Source organism: Cupressus sempervirens, chromosome 9, assembly GCF_028749045.1.
Source record: "Cupressus sempervirens isolate cs-2001-9-10 chromosome 9, ASM2874904v1, whole genome shotgun sequence".
Lineage (NCBI taxonomy): Eukaryota > Viridiplantae > Streptophyta > Pinopsida > Cupressales > Cupressaceae > Cupressus > Cupressus sempervirens.
Genome location: NC_143126.1, coordinates 310,736,540 through 310,763,014, shown reverse-complemented (window position 1 = coordinate 310,763,014; position 26,475 = coordinate 310,736,540). Strand labels below are relative to the sequence as shown.

The 26,475-nt window shown below is 36.4% G+C and overlaps 1 protein-coding gene across 4 annotated transcripts in view; it reads right to left on the bottom strand.

The window, feature by feature from the left end:
* LOC149538629 (putative ABC transporter C family member 15) overlaps window positions 1-26,475 on the bottom strand; it is a 197,981-nt gene that overhangs the window by 120,193 nt on the left and 51,313 nt on the right. For all 4 annotated transcript variants that reach the window (XM_089799941.1, XM_089799940.1, XM_089799943.1 and 1 more), the window contains 3 exons: window positions 24,891-24,977; window positions 24,035-24,739; window positions 23,155-23,319 (listed from right to left, as the gene is read on the bottom strand). In XM_089799941.1, coding sequence (XP_089656067.1) covers window positions 23,155-23,319; window positions 24,035-24,739; window positions 24,891-24,977 — 957 coding nt within the window. The remainder of the gene's footprint in view (window positions 1-23,154; window positions 23,320-24,034; window positions 24,740-24,890; window positions 24,978-26,475) is intronic.

The window sequence follows — 26,475 nt, the reverse complement described above, 5'->3', positions numbered from 1 at the left end:
CAGTAAAGTACTTTGGTGCTTTGAAACATCATATCATACACAAAATTTATAAGGAACATATGCATAGCAGATTACTTGCACTAATACATTGACAACATATGAAGTTCACACCTATGATATCATCATTCAATCCTTTTGTTGAAGCATAAAAAAAAGAATAATGAAATGCATAACCTTCCTATACTGCTAGAAAGAGGTGTGCTGCCTTACGAGTATAAATTGCTATTGTCGTCTAGTATACAAAAATGAAATCTGAAGAAGTTGGATGCTAAAAAGATTTGGCGAGTCTAAAAACCACAATGCTTGGCTCTTGAAAGATATAGGAGATCAAACACAATACTAACTGCAGTGCTCCCAATATGGCTTATAATTATTGTCGGAAGAATGACTAGAATTGCAGAGCTAAAACAGGAAGAATACTCGCAAAGTTATGGCAAGAAGATACATAAAACAATCTACAAATGCATGCTTGTTTGCATGAAGAATTACATTTCCATCGGCTAAAAAATAAATAAACTCCATCAGTTGAAATATTTGAAAAGAATATTTTTGAAATATAAGCCTGATGAAAAGATAGGAAATTGCTCAAAATCAACTAGGAACAATAATAATGATAATGATAAATGTTCTCCCTCCAAATGATTTTTAAAATATATATCAACATCATGCTATCTATGCGACCTCTATTTGTATGTACACATATACATACATGTGCATAAATTTAATCATTTATTTCTTTTGTACCATTATATTGATTTTACGCACATATATACATTTATATATACATGTATGTGCAAGTATAGGTATCCTGATATCATGGTGTTAGTATATAAGGTATAACAAGAGGCTCCACAATGATCTCAGATAAAAAGGTAACAACTTATCTTATTAATTTAATGCTTAATGTTTTTCTTTAATAGATAAGTGTTGACTGGTTAGCTCATAGTTGTCCAAGGTATACTGGTACGAACCATTGCACCAAAACCCCGAAGTGCCAGTGAAGGCCGCCCACCAGGATCATAACATCCCACCACGCTCTGCAGTCCAAACTCTGGGCTGGATGTGCGCCCATATGGTGGGCCCTCCCTTGGCCGTATGAGCCCCGAACAAACACTGCAATGCCGACGTTGCCACCCGCTCTGAGACTCAAACCTGGGTGGAAGTTTTGATACCACATGGTATGAACCATTGTACCAAAATCCTGAGGTGCTAGTGAAGGCCGCCCTCCAAGATCATAAAATATACTCTTGCTTACCTAGTCGTTTTAACCTTACACAAGATGGTTAGAATCAATACTTGATGGCTTACCAGTGGACTTTTGATGCCGCAACCCTAGCTCCATTTTTGGCAATACTTCCCCCCCTTCGACATGTTCTGCAACAAGAAGATTTTCCACAATAATAGCATATTCCTCAATATAAATTAAGGTAACTATAATCAAAAATCATTTTCATATTCATTAAAATGACTAACCACCATTCAAACAAGCAACTAACTTTTCCAAATAATAAAATATTGATTTTCTGTTAAAAATGTAATGAACAACTAACATGTCATCTTCACATGAATTAAAATGAACAACCATATCTATTTCACATGATCATATTATTTGACTGATTTACTAGCCAACTGACTTCTCATTAATTACATAACGGCTATATGATTATTTAAATTGGGCAAAACTTTGGGATGTAACATACCCTCCCCCTTGTGTTTCATCGTCCCCACTGAACTTTGCAATATAAAACAAAAACATTCTAATTGAAAAAAACAATACAAAGTTCTATGTTACATTCCATCAGAGTTTACTCATAGTTCAAGTCCTTGAGAAAAGGAAATCTTTGGAAGATCTCATCATAAACTTCCCAAGTAGCATTTTCCTCAGTATACTAGTTCTACTGAACTTTGCACTGGGTTATGTCCCGATTATGTAAGCAAAGATTACGCACCTCGAGTATTCTAAGTGGCTCTATTTCTACCACCCCTAGGTCTCATACCTGCATGAGGTTCTAGTCAATTACATGCTCATGATGAGTTATATATTTCTTAAGTTATGATATGTGGAACACATTATGCATTCTGGCAAAGGATGGAGGTAGGGCAATTTTGTAAGCTACTGGATTTACGACTTCCAACACCTCAAATAGTCCCACATATCTTGGGGCTAGTTTGGCATTCCTCCGAAACTTGATAGTGCTTTTCTACGGTTTTAGCTTCAGGAGAACTTTTTCTCCTATTGGGAATTCCTCGGGTATCCTTTTTTGCATCTGCATAACTTTTCTATCGGTCATTTGCCTCCTTCAGCCTCTGACATATCAGAACTACCTATTCCTCCATCTCTAGAAGCATCTCAGGTCCAACAATGATTTTGCCTTCAATTTTGTTCCAACTTACAAGGGTTCTACACTTATGCCCGTAAAGGGCCTTAAAAGGTGTCATCTTGATAGCAAATCGGTAAGAATTGTTATTAGCAAACTCTACTAAGGGAAGATACATGTCTCACTGCTACTATCGATCCATACAATATACTCTAAGGAGATCGTCTAACACCTAGTTTACCCTTTCTATCTGACCATCACTCTCAAGGTGATAGGTGAAATTGATATTTAATTTTGCTCCCAAGGCCGAGAACAAGGTTTGGCAAAATCTGGTTGTTATTCTGGTATCTCTATCAGATATAATTTTCTCTAGAACTCTATGGAGTCTGAAATTTTCTCTCACAAACTTGTGAGCAATTTATGGTGCTTCATCTATTAGGTTACCTAGTATAAAATTAGCCACCTTTGTTAGCTTGTCCACAACTACTAGGATGGTATTATGTTTATTTCGAGTCATGGGTAATCCTTGAATAAAGTCCATGGTAATTATTTGTCACTTCCATTCTGGAATCTCACTCGAGTGTAATAGCCCAGCAAGGTAATGGTGCTCTGCCTCAACCCTCTAATATTTGAGGCATCCTCCCACATATTTCATTGTATCTCTCTTCATCCCATTCCAAAATTACAAGGGTTCAAGTCGGCTAACATCTTAATCACCCTAGGGTGTCCTGAATATGGAGCAGTATGAATTTCTCCTAAGATCATCCTTCGAATTTTGGGATCCTTGGGTATATACATTCTACCCTTATATCTTAGGAGTCCATCCTCTTCTAGTTGGTATCCTTCAAACCTGGGGTCTTCAGGATCTCTCTGAAGTGCTTGAAGGATCTCGCTATAAAGGTCGTCTCTCGGTAGAAATTGTAGTACTCACTACTTGAGCCCAGTATTTATTGCCACCATAGCTGATATATGCCTTCGTCGACTCGAAGTATATGCTACCTTATTTTATTTACCTTTAATATAACTAATCTCGAATTCATAATCTACTAGAAACTCTAACCATATTTTTTGACAAACATTGAAGTTAGGTTGGGTAAATATGTATTTCAGTCCATGATAATCCGATTGGAGTTAGAAAGGATTCTCATTTAGATAGTGCGCCCACATCTATAAAGCATGAATAATGGTTGCTAATTCCAAATAATGTGGTGCATAATTTTTTTAATACTTTTTCAAATTTTTTGATTCATAGGCAATAACCTGATCTTCTTGCATCAATACGCCTCCCAATCCTTCTCCTGATGCATCTATTATAACTACAATTGGCCCTCCAAGTTAGGTACCCTAAGTATTGGTGCAGTACTTAGTTTGTCCTTCAAGTATTCAAAGGTCGCTTGGCATTTTTCAATCCAAGAAAACTTCTTCCCTTTTCTTTGAAATGAGGTGATGGGATATGCAATCCTGGAGAAATCCCTAGCAAATTTCCTATTAAGTCCTGCTAAGCCCATGAAACTCCTGACCTCTGATACATGCTTAGGTACTAGCCATTCTCTGATTGCCTTGATCTTGGCAGGGTCTACTGTTATTCCTTGGATTGATATAATATGTCCTAGATATTAAATTCCTTTTTGATAAAAAGAACACTTGGATAGTTTCACATACAGCTTATGTTCTTGTAACCTCTACAAGACTATCTCTAGATGCCTCTGGTGTTCCTCTTCATTCTGAGAGTAGATGAGATATCATCAATAAAAACTAACACAAATTTATCCAAACAATCCTAGAAGATGCTATTTAGGAGATTCATGAAGGTTGGCAGGGCATCAGTTAGCCCAAAGGGTAGTACTATGAATTCATAGTGACCATAACGGGTTTTGAAGGCAGTTTTGTGAATGTCCTCTTCCTTGATCCGAAGATGGTGATAACCAAACCATAAATCGATCTTGGAAAAACTATTGCTCCCCTCATCTGATCAAATAGATTGTCAATCCTAGGAAGTGGATACCTATTCTTCATGGTGACCTTTTTAAGCATCCTATAATCTATGCATAGCCTCATAATTCCATCCTTCTTCCCGACGAACAACACTGGATCAAATGAGTTTCTTATCTAGTATGTCTTGCAACTGCGCTTGTAACTCCATTAGTTCGAAAGTGGTCATTCGATAGGGCGCTCTTGATATGGGCTTTGCCCCAATTACCAAATCTATAGTGAAATCAAATACTCTAGGAGGTAAGCCAAGAAGTTCTTCTGAAAACACATCCTGAAATTTCTTAAGATATGGATACTTTTCCTCGAAGGATTCTTTCATTTTCTCTCTAATTTCCCCATCTTCAAAGATGTACTCATCCTAATAAGTAGTTTCTAGAGGTTTCCTCCAATCTTGTATCTTTATAGCGAAGATTTCACACCCCTTTCTCTTGCATCTTTTAAGCTGCATGGCTGAAATTTGACGAGGTTTTACCTCATGCATTATTCCTTATGTTTACAGGGTTTCCCCAATTGTCTAGACACTCCCCTTTCTTGGCAAGTCAATCCACTTTTGCTTTGTGTTAATTGAGCCAATTTATCCCCAGGATGATGTCATAGGACCCTAGAGGTGCTACATACAAATTTTCCTTCAAAGAGAAGTTTGAAAAGTCTACATGGGCCTCAAACAAACACTGCTCTACTCTAGCCCTTATCTGGTTTGCATACTCAACAATCCAAGGTTTTACCATAAATCCAATTCTCTTAGGAAATATACTCAACAATTTTGAGGAGATAAAGCATTTTGTTGCTCCAGTATCAATTAATATAGAGATGGGGTTTCCATAGATCTTACTCGGAATTCCTATAGGGCCTAGTTGTTGCTCGGCTTGTCGGTTGTCCAATGTTGCATGTATCCTTTGCTAATAGACAGCCTATTGTCGAGGTAGTGGGGGTGGTGGCGACTAGTTGGTATTTGGCTTGGTAGGGCACTTGTTGGCATAGTGGTCCCCACCACATGTAAAACAACCTATCGGTGGTCCCTTCTTTTCATTCCCTACATTGTCTCCATTAGAACTGGAGTTACCCCTAAACTCCTTACTGTTATTTCATTTGAGTTCTCGTTTGCTTGTTTTGAAGTTCTTAGAACTCTTTTTATGTGGCCATGAATCTGAGTTATCAGTGTTCCAACTAGTCTTCCTCTTATTATCTCGGATAGAATCATCGCTTTTGATTTTGTACTATTGTCGAATGGCTCTCTTGAGAGTTTCCTCCATGGTTCATAGAGCAAGGACATCCACAGTTCTCTCGATCCTATTGTTTAAGCTTGTGATGAACTTCCTAAGTTTCAGTTTTTGTCTTGCTAATAAGATCCTAGAAGTCTAACAATTTCTACTTGTAGAAGGTCTGGGGCAGCCATCGGTTTTTGAAAATGGAAACAAACTTGTCCAATGTAATTTCAGTTGTCTTAATGTTGGGCTCAATTTTGGTGTTTCCCCACCAAGTGGTTGCTTCTCCACAGAAATGGTATATTCCCCATACTGCCTTAGATGTTTTAGATAAACTCTAGATTTCAAAATATTGTTCCATCTCAATTAATCGGGTCTCAACTTCTCCAGCCTCAAAGCTTGAGAACCTAAAAAGTTTGATCTTTTTCATATCCATGGATAAGTCACTAACTATCTCGTGTTTCTTCTATATCTTAGTTTGAGTTGGTGAGGTTTGAGTGCCTCTTTCACTGTGGCCAAAATTCTCAAGTTCAATTCTAGGTGGAAGCAAGGAGTGTGTCTCCTCCTAACCTCACCCAATCTGGGCTGCCATTTCATTCATTCTCTTTTCCATTTTCTAACTTTGTTTGCATATCTTGCAAAACCTAAATCAATAGATCCAAGGAGTTCAAAGGATTGGTACCGCTGGTCACCTTATTTTCTATAGTGTTTCCATTGTTGGCCATGTTTTAAGTTTTAGAGTTCCCTGAAATATACAATTGTTTCTTAATCAATATCATGCTTGTATTCGTTCTACAAAAAGTACATGATCTCTTAGAAAAATTAAGTACGACAAAAAGAAGAATTGTCAATTGCTCATTTTATTATTTTAGCATGATTTGCTTGTTGCAATTACAACTACATTATTTACAAAAAAAATCTCTCCTCAAAACACAACAAAAAGAATATCTTAACATAAATCGGACACCCTATTCCTTGGTATTTTGTCCATTTTCATCTCTACACTTATCCTACCCTTTACATGGTTTATTAGATCATAAGAGGATTGGTTTGCTTGGAATTCCATGCCTTAATAAGTTTGTTTTTCATTATTGCCTTCTTGGCAGGAGTCCATCTGAACCTCTCTTTCTTATTCGCTGCAATGCTTGACTCAAGGTTTCATTATCCTTGGGTGTGGAATAGTAGGAGTAGTCATGTTTCAGCATGTTCTTAATCAAATAGAAGAATGTGGGGTGTAGAGGTTTCTTGAAAGGAGTCATTCGGGTGTACATCCTGCTAAACATTCAAATCTACATTTTCAGTTTCCTAGATCGGTTATGTGTGATGAGCCCAAGGTTCAGAGTCGAACCCAGCACTTTGATACGATATGTAACATACTATTTTCCCGTCGCTGAATTAAACTATTAATTCAAATATATCTATATCCATAACAAAATGACAAAGTGACAGTTATAACAGCTAAATCATATGAAAGAGAACTTTAATGAACTTATTCCGATATTGCAATTCACTTTAAAGAGAAACAATAACGAACTAATCTAAGGCCACATGAAATACAGTTATAACTACCATATCTATTTTTCCATTCCTATACAATCTTTCAAATAATAGTATAAGGAAATAACAGAACCAAGTTTCATGATTACATAATAATGTCAAATGATAGATGAAAATACAAAAAGAATCAAGTACCAGATATGAAGTAGATAACGGTTACCGTGTTGAGCAAGCCTCGACATTTGATGGAGAGGAGAAGCATTGCCATGGGCTTAACCTCCCAACCATGGACCTTTAATTATCCCCACACAATCTCATCCAAGAAAAGGCCCTCCCCACCCCAGGGTTAGGCTTGGGGCACCACGGTCCTACCAACTGAGCATCTCAGTGTTATAGTGTCGACTAGACAGCAGACAAGGTTGTGGACATCCTCCATCAACCTATCATTTGTCAACTAACACTCTAACCTCTAGAGATCGCAGTGACAAGCATGCCACTAACCTACCTTGGCCAAGGATTTCAATGGGCTACTAATTGTGCCCAATACCCCACCGCTCAACTTGACAAGGAGAGTTATATATTGGACAGCCATGAGCTGACTCATTTATTTAAGATGTTCTCTACTCCCACCCTTTATCTTGACCATTCTGGTCCTTATGGGTGTTTTTTAAGAGATCCCTTGAGTAAAGTTTCAGTTTTGGTATCAATTTGCATGTCTGATACCATATTCATTGTAAACAATTTATATCATGGCAACAAATACTGTACTTATCTCAGAAGCATATTGCCAACACCTCTGTATAAGCCAGGGTATTTAAACAATATGCATAGTAAAGTACTTTGGTGCTTTGAAACATCATATCATACACAGAATTTGTAAGGAACATATGCATAGCGGATTACTTGCAATAATATATTAACAACATATGAAGTTCACATCTATGATATCATCATTTGATCCTTCTATTGTAGCATAAAAAAAGAGTAATGAAATGCATAACGTTATTGTACTGCTAGAAAGAGGCGTGTTGCCTTGTACGGGTATAAATTGTTATCCTCATCTAGTAGACGGAAATGAAATCTGAAGTTGGATGCTAAAAAGATTTGGCAAGTCTGAAAACTACAACTCTTGGCTCTTGAAAGATATAGGAGCTCGAACACAATACTAACTGCAATGCTTGCACTATGGCTTATAATTATTGTTGGAAGAATGAATAGAAATGCAGAGCTAAAACTGGAAAATGTTCGCAAAGTTATGGCAAGAAGATATATAAAACAATTTGCAGATGCATGCTTGGTTAAAAGAAAGGCCGAGGTGGTGGGCACATAGCCAAGCATCAGTTCCATAAAGAATTACATTTCCATCGTCTCAAAAATAAATAAAATCCATCAGTTGAAATATTTGAAAAGAATATTTCAGAAATATAAGCCCGATGAAAAGATAGGCAATTGCTCAAAATCAACTACAAACAATAATAATGATAATGATAAAGGTTCTCCCTCCAAATTATTTTAAAAATATATACCGGCATAATGGTATCTATGCCACCTCTATTTGTATGTACACATATACATACATGTGCATAAATTTAATCATTTATTTCTTTTGTACCATTATATTGATTTTACGCACATATATGTGCAAGTATAGATATCCTGATATCATGGTGTCAGTATATAAAGTATAACAGGAGGCTCCACAATGATCTCAGATAAAAAGGTAACAACTTATCTTATTAATTTAATGCTTAACGTTTTTCTTTAATTAATAAGTGTTATGAATTGACTGGTTAGCTCATAGTTGTCTAAGGTATACTCTTGTTTGCCTAGTCATTTTAACCTTAGCCAAGATGGTTAGAATCCATGCCTGATGGCTTACAAGTGGACTTTTGATACCCCAACCCTAGCTCCTATTTTGGCAATACGTCCCCCCCTTCTATGTGTTCTACAACCAAGAAGATTTTCCACAATAATAACATATTTCTCAATATAAATCAAGGTAACGATGATCAAAAACCATTTTCATATTATCATAACAGTTAACCACTATTCAAACAAGCAGCTAGCTTTTCCAAATAATAAATATTCATTTTCTGTTAAAAATGTAGCAAACAACTAACATGTCATCTTCAGATGAATTAAAACGAACAACCATATTTCCATTTCACATGATCATATTATTTAACTAATTTACCAGCCAACTAGCTTCTCATGAATTACATAACGACTATATGATTATTTAAATTGGGCAAAAGTTTGGGCTGTAACACAACGCATACAAACAGAATAAGAGACTAAAAGAGAAAGTCACAAAGTATCAGATGTAAATTAAAGAAATTTCAGAAACTCTTGAAAATATAAAGACTCAACTAAATGAAGCAAACAAGTTGATAATGATGTGAAAAAAACAACCTAAGTGAAAAAGAAGAAGAATACCAATTTAAGTCAAGAAATTGAAAAATTGAAAAAGGACCTAGAGGAGAGTAGCATCAAGTTGAATAACAATGTCAAGTTTGAAAAGAGCTCAGAGATTCTAACTAACATCATTGATAGTCAAAGACCATCCACAAGCAAGACAAGGGTAAGTTATGAAGGAAAATCAAACAAAGAAGCTCACGCATTCAAAGACTTTGTCAAGGAAGGAAGTAGAATGGAAGATTCATCCACGAAATTTAAAGGAGAAGAGCTCAAAAAGGATTATAGAAAGCAAGGACAGAGGCATAAACCCCAACATAGCTTTTATGGACAATGTTATTCATGCTGCTATTTTGGTTACAAGGTGAGAGAATGCAAAACACAAATGAGAAATCTTCATGCATGGACAAGCAGAATTAGACTCCGTCTTTGAATTATAGCATTGTATGTTATAAGTGCAATAACTATGGGTATATAGCAAAATATTGCAGCCTTAATTTTGGAGAATCACATAGATATGCCAAGAGACGGGATGCCAAAAATAATCACAAAGGAAAAACTATAGAAGTTTGGAGAAGGAATATGACTAAAGGAGACAAAGAAACCAGTACAAGTGAAACTTGCAGATCATATATCTCCAAGAGGATATGCATGAGCTTAAGGGGAGATACATATGAAAGTAGTCATTTAACCCTTTGAGAAAAGAGTGAGATGGTTCAAAAGGGAGATAGTTGATGTCTTATAGATTACATCAAGAAGACTGAAAGCTGATTGCATTGATGTCAAGGAGGAACCTTCAAAATGGAAAATACAGTAATGGCAGAAATAGAGCATGCACGACCACTGAAGAAACTTTCTTAGGGAGAGTACTAGAGAACCTTAAAAGGAGGAGCTATATATTCATATGCATTGGATGACTGGTTTGTAGATGAAAACTTGACGATCATCCCTTTGCTATTGATGTCAAAGGGGGAGAGATATTGAAAGTAGTAGAACCAAAAGAATCACAAAGTGTTGCCATCAATGACAAAGGGAGAGATTGTTGAGATATTGTCATTGATGTCAATAGTACAATGAGAAAGTCGTCAATGTCAAAGGTCTTAAAGAAATATGGATACAATATAGATTTAAAAAAATGAATACAGCAAAGCTTGGCACTTGAAAAAGGCTTAATAGCATTGACAAGTTGAACAATTAAGATGAGAAACATATCAGGAGGTGCTTGCTTGCTAAGTACCTAAAGACGCCATTGGGTGTAGTGAAAGTTTCATTCGAATATGATTAAGGACAGCTATTTGCGGTATATATTGAAATGTTAAGAAACTAATTGCAAAAGAAATATATGACAGAAATTAGAAAGCACCTAATATTATGACAATGATGTTCAACTTCAATCACTATGAAATGTAACCGGCAATTAAATACACATGGATATAGTGTAAAATAGCAGCAGATATAACAGTGATTGAGATTAGTGAGATTTCTGACAAGAGTAACAAGTCTGCATAGAGAAGCAAAGAGCAGATGATACACGAAGTCCAACTGTATTGAATACAGATAAATACACAGCAGTGATGAGTATATATTTTTTAAGAGTGCAATCAAGTATGAGGAATCATATCGATAAAGACATTGAACATCTAAAGAAAACATCAAATAGGAGTCTGGCAGAAATAAAGCTACAATACGAAGGGCACTCAGAATTAGTATGCGAGATAAATAAGGCATCTTGAATCATGTACAGTATTAAGTATCATTCTGCAGCAGAGAAAAAATATGCAACGATACATATATATATATATATATATATATATATATATATATATATATATATATATATATAAAGGACGCAATCGAACAAATACTACAGAAAGGCAACCATCGGGTTCGAAGTGCTTAGTCATTTTGAGTTCCAGTCTGCAATAAGGCACGATAAAATTTCTGTTTTAAAGTATATATAGTGATGACCTAGTGGATATGCTTATCGAATTGCAGTGGATGGATATGGCAGACAAGAATGTGTTTAAAAATCAAAGGTATATATATAGGTTGTTACACGGCAACATGAAGACAAGCCTCCGCGACTACAAGAGCCACGATACAGAAGACATGATGATTGTAAAAGATGCCAAAAAAAATACAATTAAAAGAAATAAATACTAGCACCAACCACAATGACATTGGTAAAAATGATTTAGTTCTTCATACCATGGATTAAGGTCATTAGATGTTTCTTTAAAAATCTGTGGTTATAATAAAAGAAAATGATCTATAGAAAAGGTCTGATTACAATTGAAGAACATGGTGTTATTTATTTTTAAAAGGAGTAGCGACTTTTCTTTGAAAAGTCATACCCACTAATGAGTGGAATATAAATAAGAAATCAGTTTTGAAGAAGGAAAAAAAGAAGAGTAATGAGCACAATATAAGAGAAGTGGTAGTTGAAAAAGGGGGTATTAAAGATGATATATCTGAGTTAAGTCAAGGATATGTGAGTAGTGCAAAGAGCAGAGTATATATATATATACTGATTTATAAATCTGATATATATTTAGTTGAAAGCATGATATAGAAGGATACAATAGAAAGGAAGAAATATAAAGAAGAAAATAAATGAGTGATTCAAATTGTCCGCCATCTGTTGAAGTATAGCAATGCTATCAATGTGGAAAACAGGTTTGGGCTCAGTGGTTCAGTGCTCACGACGACAAGCAATGGGGTCGGTGCTTCTAGTAGGTTGGTGTCTGCAAAGTGTGGGAGTTGGAGGTTCCAGTGAGTCGGTGCTCACAAACATAGGGGTTGGAGCCTACAGAACATTGTAAAAGAACAAGTTTATATATAAAGCAATTATTTGACATGATTTTTTCCCAGGTTGGATTTCCATGTAAATCTTTGTCATTTTGTTCGCATACATAATTGCTTATTTCAGTTATTGAAGCTAATTGTTGGATAAAAGTGTTGAATTGGAAAAGTTGGAAAAGTTGTTATTATACTGTTTCACCCCAACCCCCCACTCCTCATAGTATAATCGTGTGCTCTTCAGGGCTTTCATAAGAGAGCTTGAAAAGATATGCATTAAAGCTAGATGGAAGAAATTCATATAGCATGTCTCTAGTTTATAACCTTAATTATCATGTCAACTTCTAAAAGAAAGACTTAAATGTGGGTAATAATAATAAAATGTAAAATTAAATAAATATATAATATAATTGCAATATAAATCCGTAAGGATATTTTAATAATTATAAATAATATTATACATAGATAATAATATTATAATATATAAATAATATTATTATTATACAAATTAAATTAGAATATTTAATCACCTTTCAATTAGAGAGTCATTAATCTCATATTTCAATTTAGATTTCACATATTTGATAAATTTATCTGATAATATCCATAGATGTTATTAACATCAATTAACACATCTGCCAAATTAATATCTATTATGTGATACTAATATTAATTAATATTCTAGTAAATATTTTTTCCCAAAATAAAATAATAAATTATTAAGAAGTGGTACAATGGGGAGACACAACCCCTCACACATCTCCTAGAAGGTATTTATATATATCAACTCTACTCCTATCAGGCCAATTGGAAAACGTATGAGAAATACAGTCAGTAATACAGGTTAAAAGAGGTAATGCCCAAACAGCATCAAAGGAAAAAGCATCATACTTGACCTTACAATCCAATCAGCAACCAGCATATACAGTCCCCATTGAATGAACCAATCAAGAGTTTATATGTTATGCAATCAGCAACTATAGAAAGAGGAAGGCTTGAAGGAAGTCTGCAGCAGACCCAGGGCAAGAGACAATAAGGATCTGCGGAAGACCACGATCTAAACACATCCACCCATATGAATGTATGTAATTAGGTACATAGTACGTATGTGTGTCTGTGTATAAAAGTATATATGTTGAAATGATAGCTTCAGTCAGATAACTATGAATGACAATTACAATAAGGAATAATCTATGATTATATGCATGTATGATGTATATATCAATATACATTGTGTATATTAATATATATACATACATATTAAATACTTTACCATATATCATGAATTTGATCATATTTGTAAGACCAATTATCATTCATAAGATCTGATTATCATTAATATTGTTCCAAGTATACTCTGTATTATCAATCTGCATTTGACTGATAGAGAATAGCATTATATTTGCCATTTATAAGTATCGATATTGAATTTATAAAGAGATAATAGCATTGATCACAAATCAGATACGAATCTGATTAAGACTTGTTATATTGCCGATAACCAATGGGTATGACTCATGAGATAATGTATATTGTTTGTTTGAAACAGTGCATAAAACATATATTAGTCATCGATAATGAAGAGACATAATTATCGGTGGAGAGATGCCTATCCACTGATATGTCTTATCAAAACATATAAATATCCCCAAGTAGATCAAAAGATGACAAGTACAGAAATTCACAAGTGTGAGTCATTAGTATTCGATCTATATATTCAGAAATTTGTTTCAGTCTGAAGCAACTGAAGCATTAACATATCATGAATATTCATGTTGTGAAATATCATTGCATTGCCATTCTGATTGTAATCTGCAAAGAATCACAAGTCAGTAAGGACATTATTCAAGAGATAGAAAAGTTAAAAGATATATAAGTATTCTGAAATACAATAAATCTAATCAACTTTAACAATATATATAGCCGGGTCATGCTTAATGATAATGCACTTTGTAAACATACAAAAAATGAAGCCTTGTTAACTCTTGAATTGGCCCTAATTGTGTGCCAAACCAAAGTCTATATCATATTCTTTTGAAGGAGACAGATGTATTAGTGACCATCTAGGGAAGTTAATATTTATTATTATATGTTAACTGGTGCCTTAGTGGTTACAAACTTTTGCTTTTATACTTATCAAAGTACATGTGCCTTGACATGGAAATGCTAGCATGAAGTCTCAATGCACATACTGCCATGGTGCATTGTATAACTTACTCCAAAGTTTTTATAATTACTAGCCTCTATTACGTACTCTTATTAAAAAACAAACATGTAAAACTTTAAAAAGTAAATAGAGGCAACTATCCCTTTTTTCTTCTGAAATGTCTTCCATGCAAATAAAGGTAGTTTTAATACATATATTTCTCTTCTTCACTATTAATATTTCAAAAATTGTCACAATTATTCAATATCCATTTATTTCCAACAATTATATCTGAGCATATTGACTACTAAAGTGGTGGCAACCTCTTGACCATCATAACTAAATTGATGTTGGTAGCTTGCTGTTTCAAGCAAATTTTCCAATAGCACATCAAAAATAGAGTGATACTTTGTTGAATCAACTAGTCATCCATATTGCATCCCTACTCACTGTACATACAACATTGAGTCATGGGATGATCACATGCATCATAAAGGATGTGCCTTTTACCACATTATTAATTCTGAGGTAGATTGTGATGCTTGTATTACCTCTTTGGCTTCCATTGTGTGCATAGTAAACAATTATCTTTCATCCCTTAAATCAAAAGTGTATTTCTTTAGAGCACACTTTATAACTCAAAAAAAATTGTAAAACTGATAATTCAATAAATTGACACTGGTATGGCGAACAGTGTAAAGATCCGATGTCCAACTGACCCTTAGTAACAAGAGCGTGTGTCTGAAGAATGTTCAAATCCAATCACCCACGTGCAACATGGAAGGCCTACATAGGTCATACAATGCCTGATTAGTTTTCTTTGGAGGCTGTGTGTTATGAAAAGGGAAGTTGTATGTTAGCTGAGAAGCCATATGGTATGTAGGAAGGGAAAGAAATGACCAAACTAGCTGTACGTTGGAGGTAAATGGGTCGTACAACAAGCAAGAAGGAATGTACGGCGGCAGAGAATGTGTATCAGCCAGATGGTCATACGGTAGGTAGATGATAGTCCGTACTGTGTATGTTTGAGTTGTACAGTTGGTGAAGGGCAATCAAGGTACGGCAAGCAAATATGACTGAGGTCGTACGGTATGTGTGGAGGCCATACGGCTGAAGTGGAAGGCCGTATAGTGTGTATGGAGGCTGTACGGCTGAACTAGGAGGTCGTACAGTAGGCTTGTGAAGTTGTTTGATTGAGCTTGAAGCCCTCTGGAGAGTGACGATCGATCTGTACTTGAGATTAAAACAATACACTCACCAAATATGCTATAAAATGAGAAAATAAATGATTCACTATAATTCCAGATATATAAAAATGCATCTGCTACAGAGATGGTGCTCCGATTTTTCAGATCCGAGCGAAGTATTAGACGGAATAGGGTGAGAGTTGAATCCCACCGAAACTAGAATAGCCAAGTAGGGAAGCTCTTTCACTTCCGAAATGGCGAACAAAAGAGAACTCCAACAAGAATTCGCAATACATAAAAAATAATCTAAATTGCATACCATAAAGACTACCTACAAGCTATGCTTAAATACCCGTCGGGAAAACTTTCCGAGGGTGTACAAAGATAGCCGACGGCAACACAAACTACGGAAACAAAACAAAAATGGGTCCGAGATATATTAAATCAATCCGCCCATTAACAATAGTTTGATAAATGATTTATTGTATAACGGGAACATCACAGTCCTCTCGTCCCAAATTTTGCTTGTCCTCAAGCAAACGCAATGTCGAGTGTTGGGGAATGTGTTCACCTTCCCACGTTGCATCGTCCAATGGCAAGTGTTTCCAACACACCAAATATTCCTTCACCATGCAGTTCCGCAAGGTCTTCTCACGTACTTCGATGATCTCGGTTGGTTCCAATATGAGCTTTCCTTCTTCATTGAGTGGTGGAAAGTTACCATGACATTCTACCCCATGGCCTTCTTCAGGCATGAAACATGAAAGAAGTTATGAATACGACTTCCCTCTGGAAGTTCCAGCTTGTAAGCGACTTCTCCAATGCGACGAACTACGCGATAGGGGCCATAAAATACTGGCTTCAATTTTTCTTTTCCCTTTTCCTTCAATGAGGATTGTCGATATGGTTGGAGCCTGAGATAAACCAAGTCCCCTACTTCGAAACTCCTCTCCGTTTGGTGTCTATCGGCATACATCTTCAGTTGATTCTGTGCCCGTTGTAAGGTTTCCTTCAGGTGTCGTAGGATGTCCTGACCCTCCTAAAGCCAATCCCTCGCCCTTGGTGCGTGACTGTCTCCCAGAGCTGTGTCGATGAAAGAGAGGGGTTCGTACCCATAATGAGCTTTGAATGGTGTCATCCTAATGGACATGTGATATGTGGTAGTGTAACAGTATTCTCCTAGGTGTATCCACTTGACCCACGCCCATTGTTGTGCTGAAACATAGTTTCAAAGGTAACCTTCGAGCCACTTGTTCAAAATCTCCGTTTGTTCGTTTGTCTGAGGGTGGCAACTAGTACTTGGTGACAATTTTGTCCCTACCAATCGAAACAGTTCTGTCCAGAAGATACTGATGAAATGCCCATCTCAATCACCGACAATGTTTCGCGGTAACCCGTGCAAACAAAAGACTTCTCTAAAAAACAGATCGGCAACTTGTGCGGCCTAAAATTCTGAGGGGATGGCGAAGAAATGTGCGTACTTTGTCAATCTGTCAACCACTAGGAAAATACAATCCTTTCTGTTTACCTTGGGAAGCCCTATTATAAAATCCATTGGGATACTTTCCCACTTATGTTCTGGAACCGGCAGAGGTTGCAGTAACCCAGTAGGTAGAGTATGTTCGGATTTGTTCTACTAGCAAACCGTACACTCTCTTACATACTGCAATACGTCTCCTTTAAGTCCTTTCCATAAAAACCTCTCCCGAAGACTTCTGTAAGTTTTGAGGAAACCTGGGTGTCCTGCCAAGGTTGAGTCGTGTACCTCCTTCAGGATTTTCTGCTTTAGTTTGGATTCTGGCACTAGAAATATCCGACTCTTGTAGTAAATGATGTCATCCACCACTTTGTACCGATCATCCTTGGTGTTGCCATCCATTAGTTCACTGTACCGATCATCCTTGGTGTTGCCATCCATTAGTTCACAGGAAAATGTGTTTTTGGAATATTCTACCAACAAATGTGCTTTCCAGTCGACTGAAATCTGGGTGAGTAGGCAAACAGCGAGTTTCTTAGACAAAGCATCTGCAACCACATAGTTCTTTCCTTTTACATATTCAATGTCAAAATCAAAGGCCTGAACCTTGCTTACCCATTTCTATTGCCTCTCGTTCAAATCCCATTGCTCCAGAAAATATCTCGAATTGTTGTGATCTGTGCGGACAACAAACTTGGCACCTACCAGATACTGTCGGAACTTGGTTAGTGCATGTACGATGGCCAACATCTCTTTGTCGTAGATGGAATATAGGCGTTCTATTTGCGTAAGCTTCCAGCTCTCATAAGCTACGAGGTGTCTATCTTGCATCAGTACCGCACCAATGCCTTCTCCGAACACATCGCACTCCAAAATGAACAGTCGAGTGAGATCAAGTAATGCAAGTATGGGACAAGTGCTCATTGCTTTTTTCAGTTTATCAAAAGTGAGTTGTGTCTTTTCATTCCACTAAAAAGAGTCCTTCCTTGTCAGATTTGTTAAGGGTGCGTTGAGCTGAGAGAAGCCTTTAACAAACCTCTGGTAATAACTGCACAGTCCAAAAAACCCTCGCAAATCCGTGAGTGATTTTGTGGGAGGTCAATCAAGGATAGCCTGAATCTTCTCCTGATGAACTTGAACTCCATCTTTACTGACGAAATGCCCCAAGTACAATATTTCCGTCATATCGAATTCGCACTTGGATTGCTTGGCGAACAAAGACTACTCCTTCATGATCCTTAAAACTTCATCCAGATGCTTCAAGTGCTCCTCCCATGTCCTACTATAAATAAGATCATCAGAAAATACCAATAAGTACTTATGCAATTGTTTGTTGAAGATGTGATTCATGCATGATTGGAATGTAGCGGGTGCATTTGTCAATCCGAATGGCATGACCAAGAACTCATAAAGCCCATAGTGACAACAAAAAGCCGTCTTTTCCACATCTTCCTCCCTCATGCGGATCTGATGGTATCAATAATGGAGATCTATTTTCGAAAAATAGACCGCGCCATACAATTCATCCAACAACTCATCTATCCTTGGAATGGGATATCTATTCTATATTTCTTTTTGTTCAACGCACGGTAGTCCACACACATGCGCATTGTCCTGTCCTTTTTGACCAATACCACTAATGACATGAAAGGGCTAGAACTGGGATAGATCCATCCTTTCTCTAGCAATTTCAGAATCGTCTTTTTGATCTCATCTTTGAATTTCTTGGGATGACGATAGGTTGTGGTTATAACCGGCTTGGCTCCAGCTTCCAACTCGATAGTATGTTCAAACCCTCCATGAGGCGGTATGCCAAGAGGAATGAAAATGAAAACTTTATCATGTTTACTCAAAATATTCTGGAGATCATCCTAGGGAGGTGCCTGTTGCCCTTTTATAGGTTCTGCTGAGATAAAACAATGTGCAACCCAAGCAACATCATCACGTCAAAAAATTGCCTCCATCCAATGCACAGAAACTTCCTTCAAACCTTCATTTGCCATTCTGCAGAGAACAACCTTCTTTCCATCAACAGCAAAAGTGAAGTCCATCTATTTGAAACTCTAAGTGTATTCATCAAGTGTCTCCATCCACTATATGCCTAGAATAACCTCCATATCATCAAGATCTACTATTAAGAAATCTTTGGTCACCATGTGATCACCATTGTGATATTTAGCTAAGGAACAAAGTGTGTGCAGAGTAGCAGAGTCCCTCCGACAACCTTGACCTGAAATCCTGCATGTGTCTCCATAGGCAGACCTCTTCGTCTCACAAGAGAGGAGTTTATGAAGTTTAGCGTAGCTCCACTAGTGAGCATCACCATAACCCTTTATCCTTGAAGGGTTCCCCGTACACAAAACATTGTGCACCTCGGGCTACCAACTAGGGCGATAGTTCCTTCGCGTCGTACCAACGCTGCAATTATTTCCATACGGTTCAAACCAACCATGTTGGTGTCGTCATGATGTTGGTTGTCTTCGGTAGGTATTTCTTCTTGTTCACCCTCATCATCAGATGCAACCTCAATGTAATGGATCTTCCCTTTTCCGAGGCATCTGTGGCCAGGCTCTTAAGGTCCCTTGCAATTGAAACACAGTTTCTTCCTTCGGGGCTCCTATCTGGTAGCTTCATCCAATGAAGGCTTCTTGGGCGGAGGTGTATTATCTCGGTCCCTCGAAAACACCGGTGGTATAGAATGAGAGTAACTTCGCGAGGATGATGATGCCATACTTCGTGTCTTCTTAATGGCCTCCGACGGGGTGGTAGGATTGAACCCCTTTCCCAACCTTTCAATGGTTCTTTCAATCCATCCATGAAGAGCACTAGCTGTCGTCTTTCAAAAATGTCCATGACCAAAATTGAGAGTTTCTGAAATTCTGCAATGTACTGGTCGACCAATCCAGTTTGTCTCAGTTGTGCCAAATCTTTGAAATTGAGTTCCGGATCTTTACCGTCAAATCGATTTATCAATCTCTCAGTGAATTCTGCATAAGTATTTATTTGATCATGCCCCAACGTGATGGTGTCGTGATGCCACCATTCATGCACAACTCCCTCCAAGTGCAGCGCCACAAATTTAATTGCTTCTTCTTTTGGCATGGGATTAAGTTGGAAGTAAGTATCAACCTTCATTACCCACGCTTGCGCAAATATGGATCTGGATCCGTCAAATGGAGACAATTTTACTTTACTCAACTTTCTTCTGAGATCATTATTAAAATATCCTCAGTTTTCGCCTCCCGAATATCTCATTCTCAGATCCACATAATCTTTGTAGGATATATCTTCCTCAAAATTCGCATTCTTCTAGTCTTCTCTCAGTTGCTCTTGCATCTATTCAAAGGTTGGTTGTTTCCCTCTGTGTGGTGCCTCTGTCTGTGGAGGAAAAGACAGCATGTAAGGTCGAGAGCGTGTTGGATGAGGGTTTGATTTACCCGACACCAAGTCTACATTGTGACCATTTTGTTCTTCGGATATTTTATTCTCTTCCAACTTCTTAAGAGTCTTTTCCATGAGTCACTGAGTATCAATGATCTATGCATGATTCCTAGCAAGTTCTCTCAGTAGTGCCATAAGTTCGGCAGCTGTCGGTTCGGTTCGGTAGCCATTCTATCAACGGAATGTGTCCTTTGTCTCTTCCAGCTATAAACTCTCATTCATTGTTCATAAGTTGGCAGGATCAAAGCGCTCTGATACCACTATAAAGATCCAATGTGCCACTGACCCTTAGTAACAAGAGCGTGTGTCTGAAGAATGTTCAAATCCAATCTACCGCGTGCAACAAGGAAGGCCTAGATAGGCCGTACAATGCCTGATTAGTTTTCTTTGGAGGCTGTGTGTTATGAAAAGGAAGGTCGTATGTTAGCTGAGAAGTTGTACAGTATGTAGGAAGGGAAAGAAATGACCAAACTTGGCGTACATTGGAGGTAAATGGGTCATACGGCAGGCAAGAAGGAATGTACGCGGCAAAGAATGTGTATCAGCTAGATGGCCGTACGGCAGGTAGATGATAGTCCGTACTGTGTATGTGAGAGTCGTACGGTTGGTGAAGGGCAGTCTAGGTACGGCAAGCAAATATGACTTAGGTCGTACGGTATGTATGGAGGCCATACAACTGAACTGGGAGGTTATACGGTGTGTATGGAGGCCGTACGGCTGAACTAGGAGGTCGTACAGTAGGCTTGTGAGGTTGTTTGATTGAGCTTGAAGCCCTCCGAAGAGTGAAGATTAATCTATACTTGAGATTAAAACAATACACTCACCGAATATGCTATAACATGAGAAAATAAGTGATTCACTATAATTCCAGATATATAAAAATGCATCTGCTACAGAAATGGTGCTCCGATTTGCCAGATCCAAGCGAAGTATTAGACGAAATAGGGTGAGGGTTGAATCCCACCGAAACTAGAATAGCCAAGTAGGGAAGATCTTTCACTTCCGAAATGGTGAACAACAGAGCACTCCAACAGGAATTCACAGTACATAAAAAATAATTCAAATTGCATACCATAAAAACTACCTACAAGCTGTGCTTAAATACACATCGGGAAAACTTTCTAAGGGTGTACAAAGATAGCCGACGGCAACACAAACTACGTTAACAAAACAAAATTGGGTCCAAGATATATTAAATCAATCGGCCCATTAACAATAGTTTGATAAATGATTTATTTTATAACGGGAACATCACAAATAGCTCTCAAAAGAATAACCCATGCACCCAATTTCTTCTCTTTGGTTTCAAATTTAAAAGTTGGAAAATTTGGGCATTAAACGTAGAAACGCTGGTATCAATTACATCATATCATGTTCATATTGAATAATTTAATGCAATAATAAATGTAATGAGCCAATTGCTAAATATGCATAACATTAAAAGTGTTCATGAACTGGATGCTTCTAAAACATGCAAATCAAAACTAAATAATCATGTCACTGTCCTATGAAATCAAGGGTTAAGAAAAACATTGTAGCAGAGTCATGAATCAAGATGAGTTTATTTCTGTCAGAAGGGTGAAAGCCTTTAATGACTGAAAGTCAAGGCTCCAAACTCCATTTGCTGGATGTTTGCAGAGAAACAGTATCTTTTTTTTAACATATGAAGAGAAAAATGGCAATTGAGGAGGGACACCAAACGAATTATGTGATAATAATTATTAGATAAATTTAGTGTTGTCAACTGATGTTTAAAAAGATTTATTTATTTCCTTCATAATGTTTACTATTCAAATTTCAGAATTTAACTTTGTTTTCTATACTATTATATATGTTATGGAATGCATACCCTAACCAGGGTAATGTACCCAATGTGTTGGGCCACATCAGGAACACCAGAAGTACAGAAAGGGGTTGTCTTCACTGCCTCCTACCAAATGTGAGTAAATTTTGGCAGGCTACATGCAATCTGGCAACTTTGGGAAAAGTATTACTTCAGTATTAAATTTAGAAATCGGAACTATAAAAGTTGTTTGTGAAAAAAATGAGGGAACCTTGTCTTGTAAGATGTGATTTTCAAAAAGTAACCCATCTGAAATTGTCTTAATTTTAATGTAAAAAAGAAACAAAAAATAATAATGATGGCATTTGATTAAATAAGGCTCATTGACCTGAGACAAGCTTTAATTCATCTAGTATATCATTCCCACTTGAATCCTCCTTGTAAGTTGCACTATAGGCTAACAGGTAAGATGTCTGTATTACACATTTAAGTGTGCATCTATGAAAATAATTTTTCTTTTTGCATATTAAGGTAAGGAAAATGATGCTAGTCTGTATGATTTTTCATGATGGCATTCGTTCCTACATGTCTCATGTAAATTTTGAAAGCTAAATATGAATCTCTCCTGGTCTTGTCAGATATTGTGAGCATTAAGCTTCAATCTGTAGATAACATTAATCTGCAGAGCATGCATATATATACCCATTTGTCAGAAGGAAATAAGGCTCAAGAGTCAAAATGTTTCTATCAAAGGACATATTTTTACACACCAATGTCAACAGTTTTCCTGTAATAATTGTTCATTCATTTAATATAAATGCAAAATATGATTTATTTCATTGTCTCTACCCTCCAACTGTCAGATGGAACCAGTTTCGTTTATAAAGGACTTACCATATATACTATGTAAACATATCCCAGCGGAAAGATGACAAATAACATCTGCCATGTTACTTGGCAAGTAACAAAAAGAACTCCAAGAAGTTGGAAAGATACTGCCAAAGTTGACCCATAGAGCCCTGGAAGTGTAAAGTCCAAAGTTGCCTGATCTGAAGAAGACTGTCAACATCCAATGAACATGTTAGTTGTACTTGAATTCCCAATTTTCTTATTAGTAAAATCTAATTTGATAATTCTACTACTATCTAAGAGATTTCTTTTACGCATGAATAAGATGGCCCGGAACCTCCTATTTTTATCTGAGATAAGCTTTTTTTACTCTTTGCATAGGATCAATGTTACACAATCATCACATCATTTTTGAGACACTAGACCAAGTATGAAAAATAATCATAAGTCTTAGAGACAAACAACTGTCTCCATATGCATTTGATGAATGGAATTCCCTTTCCTGAATTACATTAGCATTTAAAATAATCTTATTTTGTCAATTGAAAAATACAACCAAAAAAACAAAAGCAATTAGGTCGAATACCACAAGCACAGAAGACGGCTATATCAATTGCACCTACTACATCCATACAATATACAGGACATTTATACAATAGCATTTAAACTCTCTCCAATGTGTATATTGTTATAAAAAGTCAATAAACTCTCATACTTCATTATATTACTAGAAATTATTCAATCAACAGAAAACTACATTGAACCTAGCATTTTCTCATGTGTTGAAAACTTGAAATGGAAAACCAGAACAAATATTGCAAGTCTGTCAAGATTTATATTTACTTAGCTGTGAGAAACGTTTGTTAACATATCATATAAACAGTAAAAGCTCAATTGAAATGGTAAGAGATTATCTAGCACTAACCCTTGTCAGAATCCTGCCAGATGGAGTAGTGTCAAAGAAAGACATGGAAGCCTGGAAAACACTGTTCAACATATTAAAATAGAACTTCTGTGCTGTCCTTAATCCAGAAAAGGCAATCAGAAGGGTGCGGATGAGAACAAAAAATCCACTTCCAAATGCCAAATATGAATAAATGCTGATAAACCTTCTGGGATTCATACTCGCTTTTCCTTCTGAAGTAAAAAACGCTAGCCAGAAGTCACTTAATATTTGCAAAGCTTGCCAACATATTTGAATGACAACCAAAACAATTACATGCAACCCTCGGAAAGACATTGTCCAATATGCCAAATAAATAGACATATTTACACGGCCAACAGCTCTCTCCTCTTCATCAATTAATGTAGAAGCATGACCATCAGACTCATTCTCCATCTCTTTCATGTCACATTCCTCCTTTTTAAGCTCCACTAGATCTTGAATTGGTACTGCATTACCTCTCACTTGCTTTTCAAAGGAAGGATTCATAGGTGTTGATGGACCAGTTTCTATTGAGCATGATTGTTGGCATATAGCATCTTCTCTATCGGTATAGCAATCCGAATCGCATTTAATTGTTGCATCATCTAATGCCTTTTTATGAGCATTAACTAGTTCCCTGAACTTTAAATCCATTGACAGTTCATTATATGTACCAGAACTCATGATACAACCTTCATTCATAACCTGAAAACATTTTTGGTGCCATATGCAGTTTTACAAGACATAAACAATGGTTAAAGACTTGAAACTATTGAGACTTCATTGATTTCTTCATAATCTCTTAAATAACTGCATACAAGAATAGGCTTTTAAATGGTAATACTGATATTCTTACTAGTATCAGGTCAGCCTCACGGAGGAACTCCACTTGATGGGTCACTAGAACAACAGTCTTATCCTTTAAAGCGCCTCTAATGCATTCCTGTAATAACAAAAACATAGTTGCACTAGTAGCAATTAATTGCAGCAAGAATGGGTGGCATATGGCAATTACATTTAGAAATGACAAGCATAACTCTTAAACAAATAAAAAACAAAGAACAATGCTAGAGACAAGTACACCACTATTAGAAGGAATCGCCATTTAAGCACACAGATAAAAGTTAGTTCTTCTAAAGTTAATTTTAAAAAGTAAGAAAGAAAAGTGCTCAACTCACATTGACTAGAAGATTATAAGATTCTGACAACTATTGGTTTATTTTGTTCCTTCTTTAATAAACCAAAGATGAATCAATATCAACCACAATATGAAAGAATTATCTGGCATCTAAATCAGGCCATTAAAAGCAGTCAATAATGGTAACTCCAAAAAGAACCAAAGATTTTCTAGAACTACACATAACAATGAATAGAAACTTTGGAAGGGGAAATAATATAGTAGCAAGATAATTCCGCATCATCTGATTTTAAATAGTAGATCAAAGACAATTGACACCATTCGATTTAATATCAGCACTTAATTATTACCACTTAATTGAGTTAATATCAGCTCTTAGTCTAAGAAGCTGATTGATATGTCAGTGTAATGTCCATTATTTTAATTCTTAAGAATTAGGGACAATTAATTCACAAATACAGTTGCAAAAGACTTATTTCCAAACAAGACTCCAAAAATCCTTATAAAAACACTTCAATTGATAATAATTGATTCCACTTAATATAATTGTAAATGATTATCCAATTGATACCACTTGTATTATGATAATCTTCAACACTACATGATATATTACTTGTAATATTAATCAATATACACTATTCAAGAATGATGGGATGAAATGAATATGTTGGATATTCTTATCTGCAATACGGTATAGAAATCTTTCTATCTTTGGTATGGATTATTTGTATTATGCAATGATGATTCCTCGCTAACTCTGATCTGCACTTCTGCTATTCCTGATAGGACAATGTAGATGATGCCGCAAGATACTTTCCCGAGGCTAACAGCCAATCCTAATATGACAATATTAGAATTCTGTTAGTGTTCATTTCTATCACTTATAGCAATGTAGCCAAGTTGTTGTCAACGGACTTGTTGGTTCCCAAAACCACATTTTGGAAACCCAAGAGCTTGTCAATTCTCCAATAGGATTACAAATCAGTTCTGGCCAATGAATGGGAATTATTCAAATTCCCTTACACTTCAGGCTTCGCTACACCTAGGCAAGTAAACCCGATCACTCCAAACCCGATCACCTGGTTCAAAGCTTTTCTATAGAAAATTTAGAATTGGTGAGTTATTCGGTTGGCAAAATCCTCAAATTCAATCAATATAAAGTTATGTGATTGCTTCAAATGGTTGAATGATTATGTAGGCTTATCAATAAATGATTAGATGCTTGCAAGAAGGAAGATATAGATATTTTACTTCAACTATAAATCCAATTACTATATTTCAATGATCTTAATATACCAGTGCC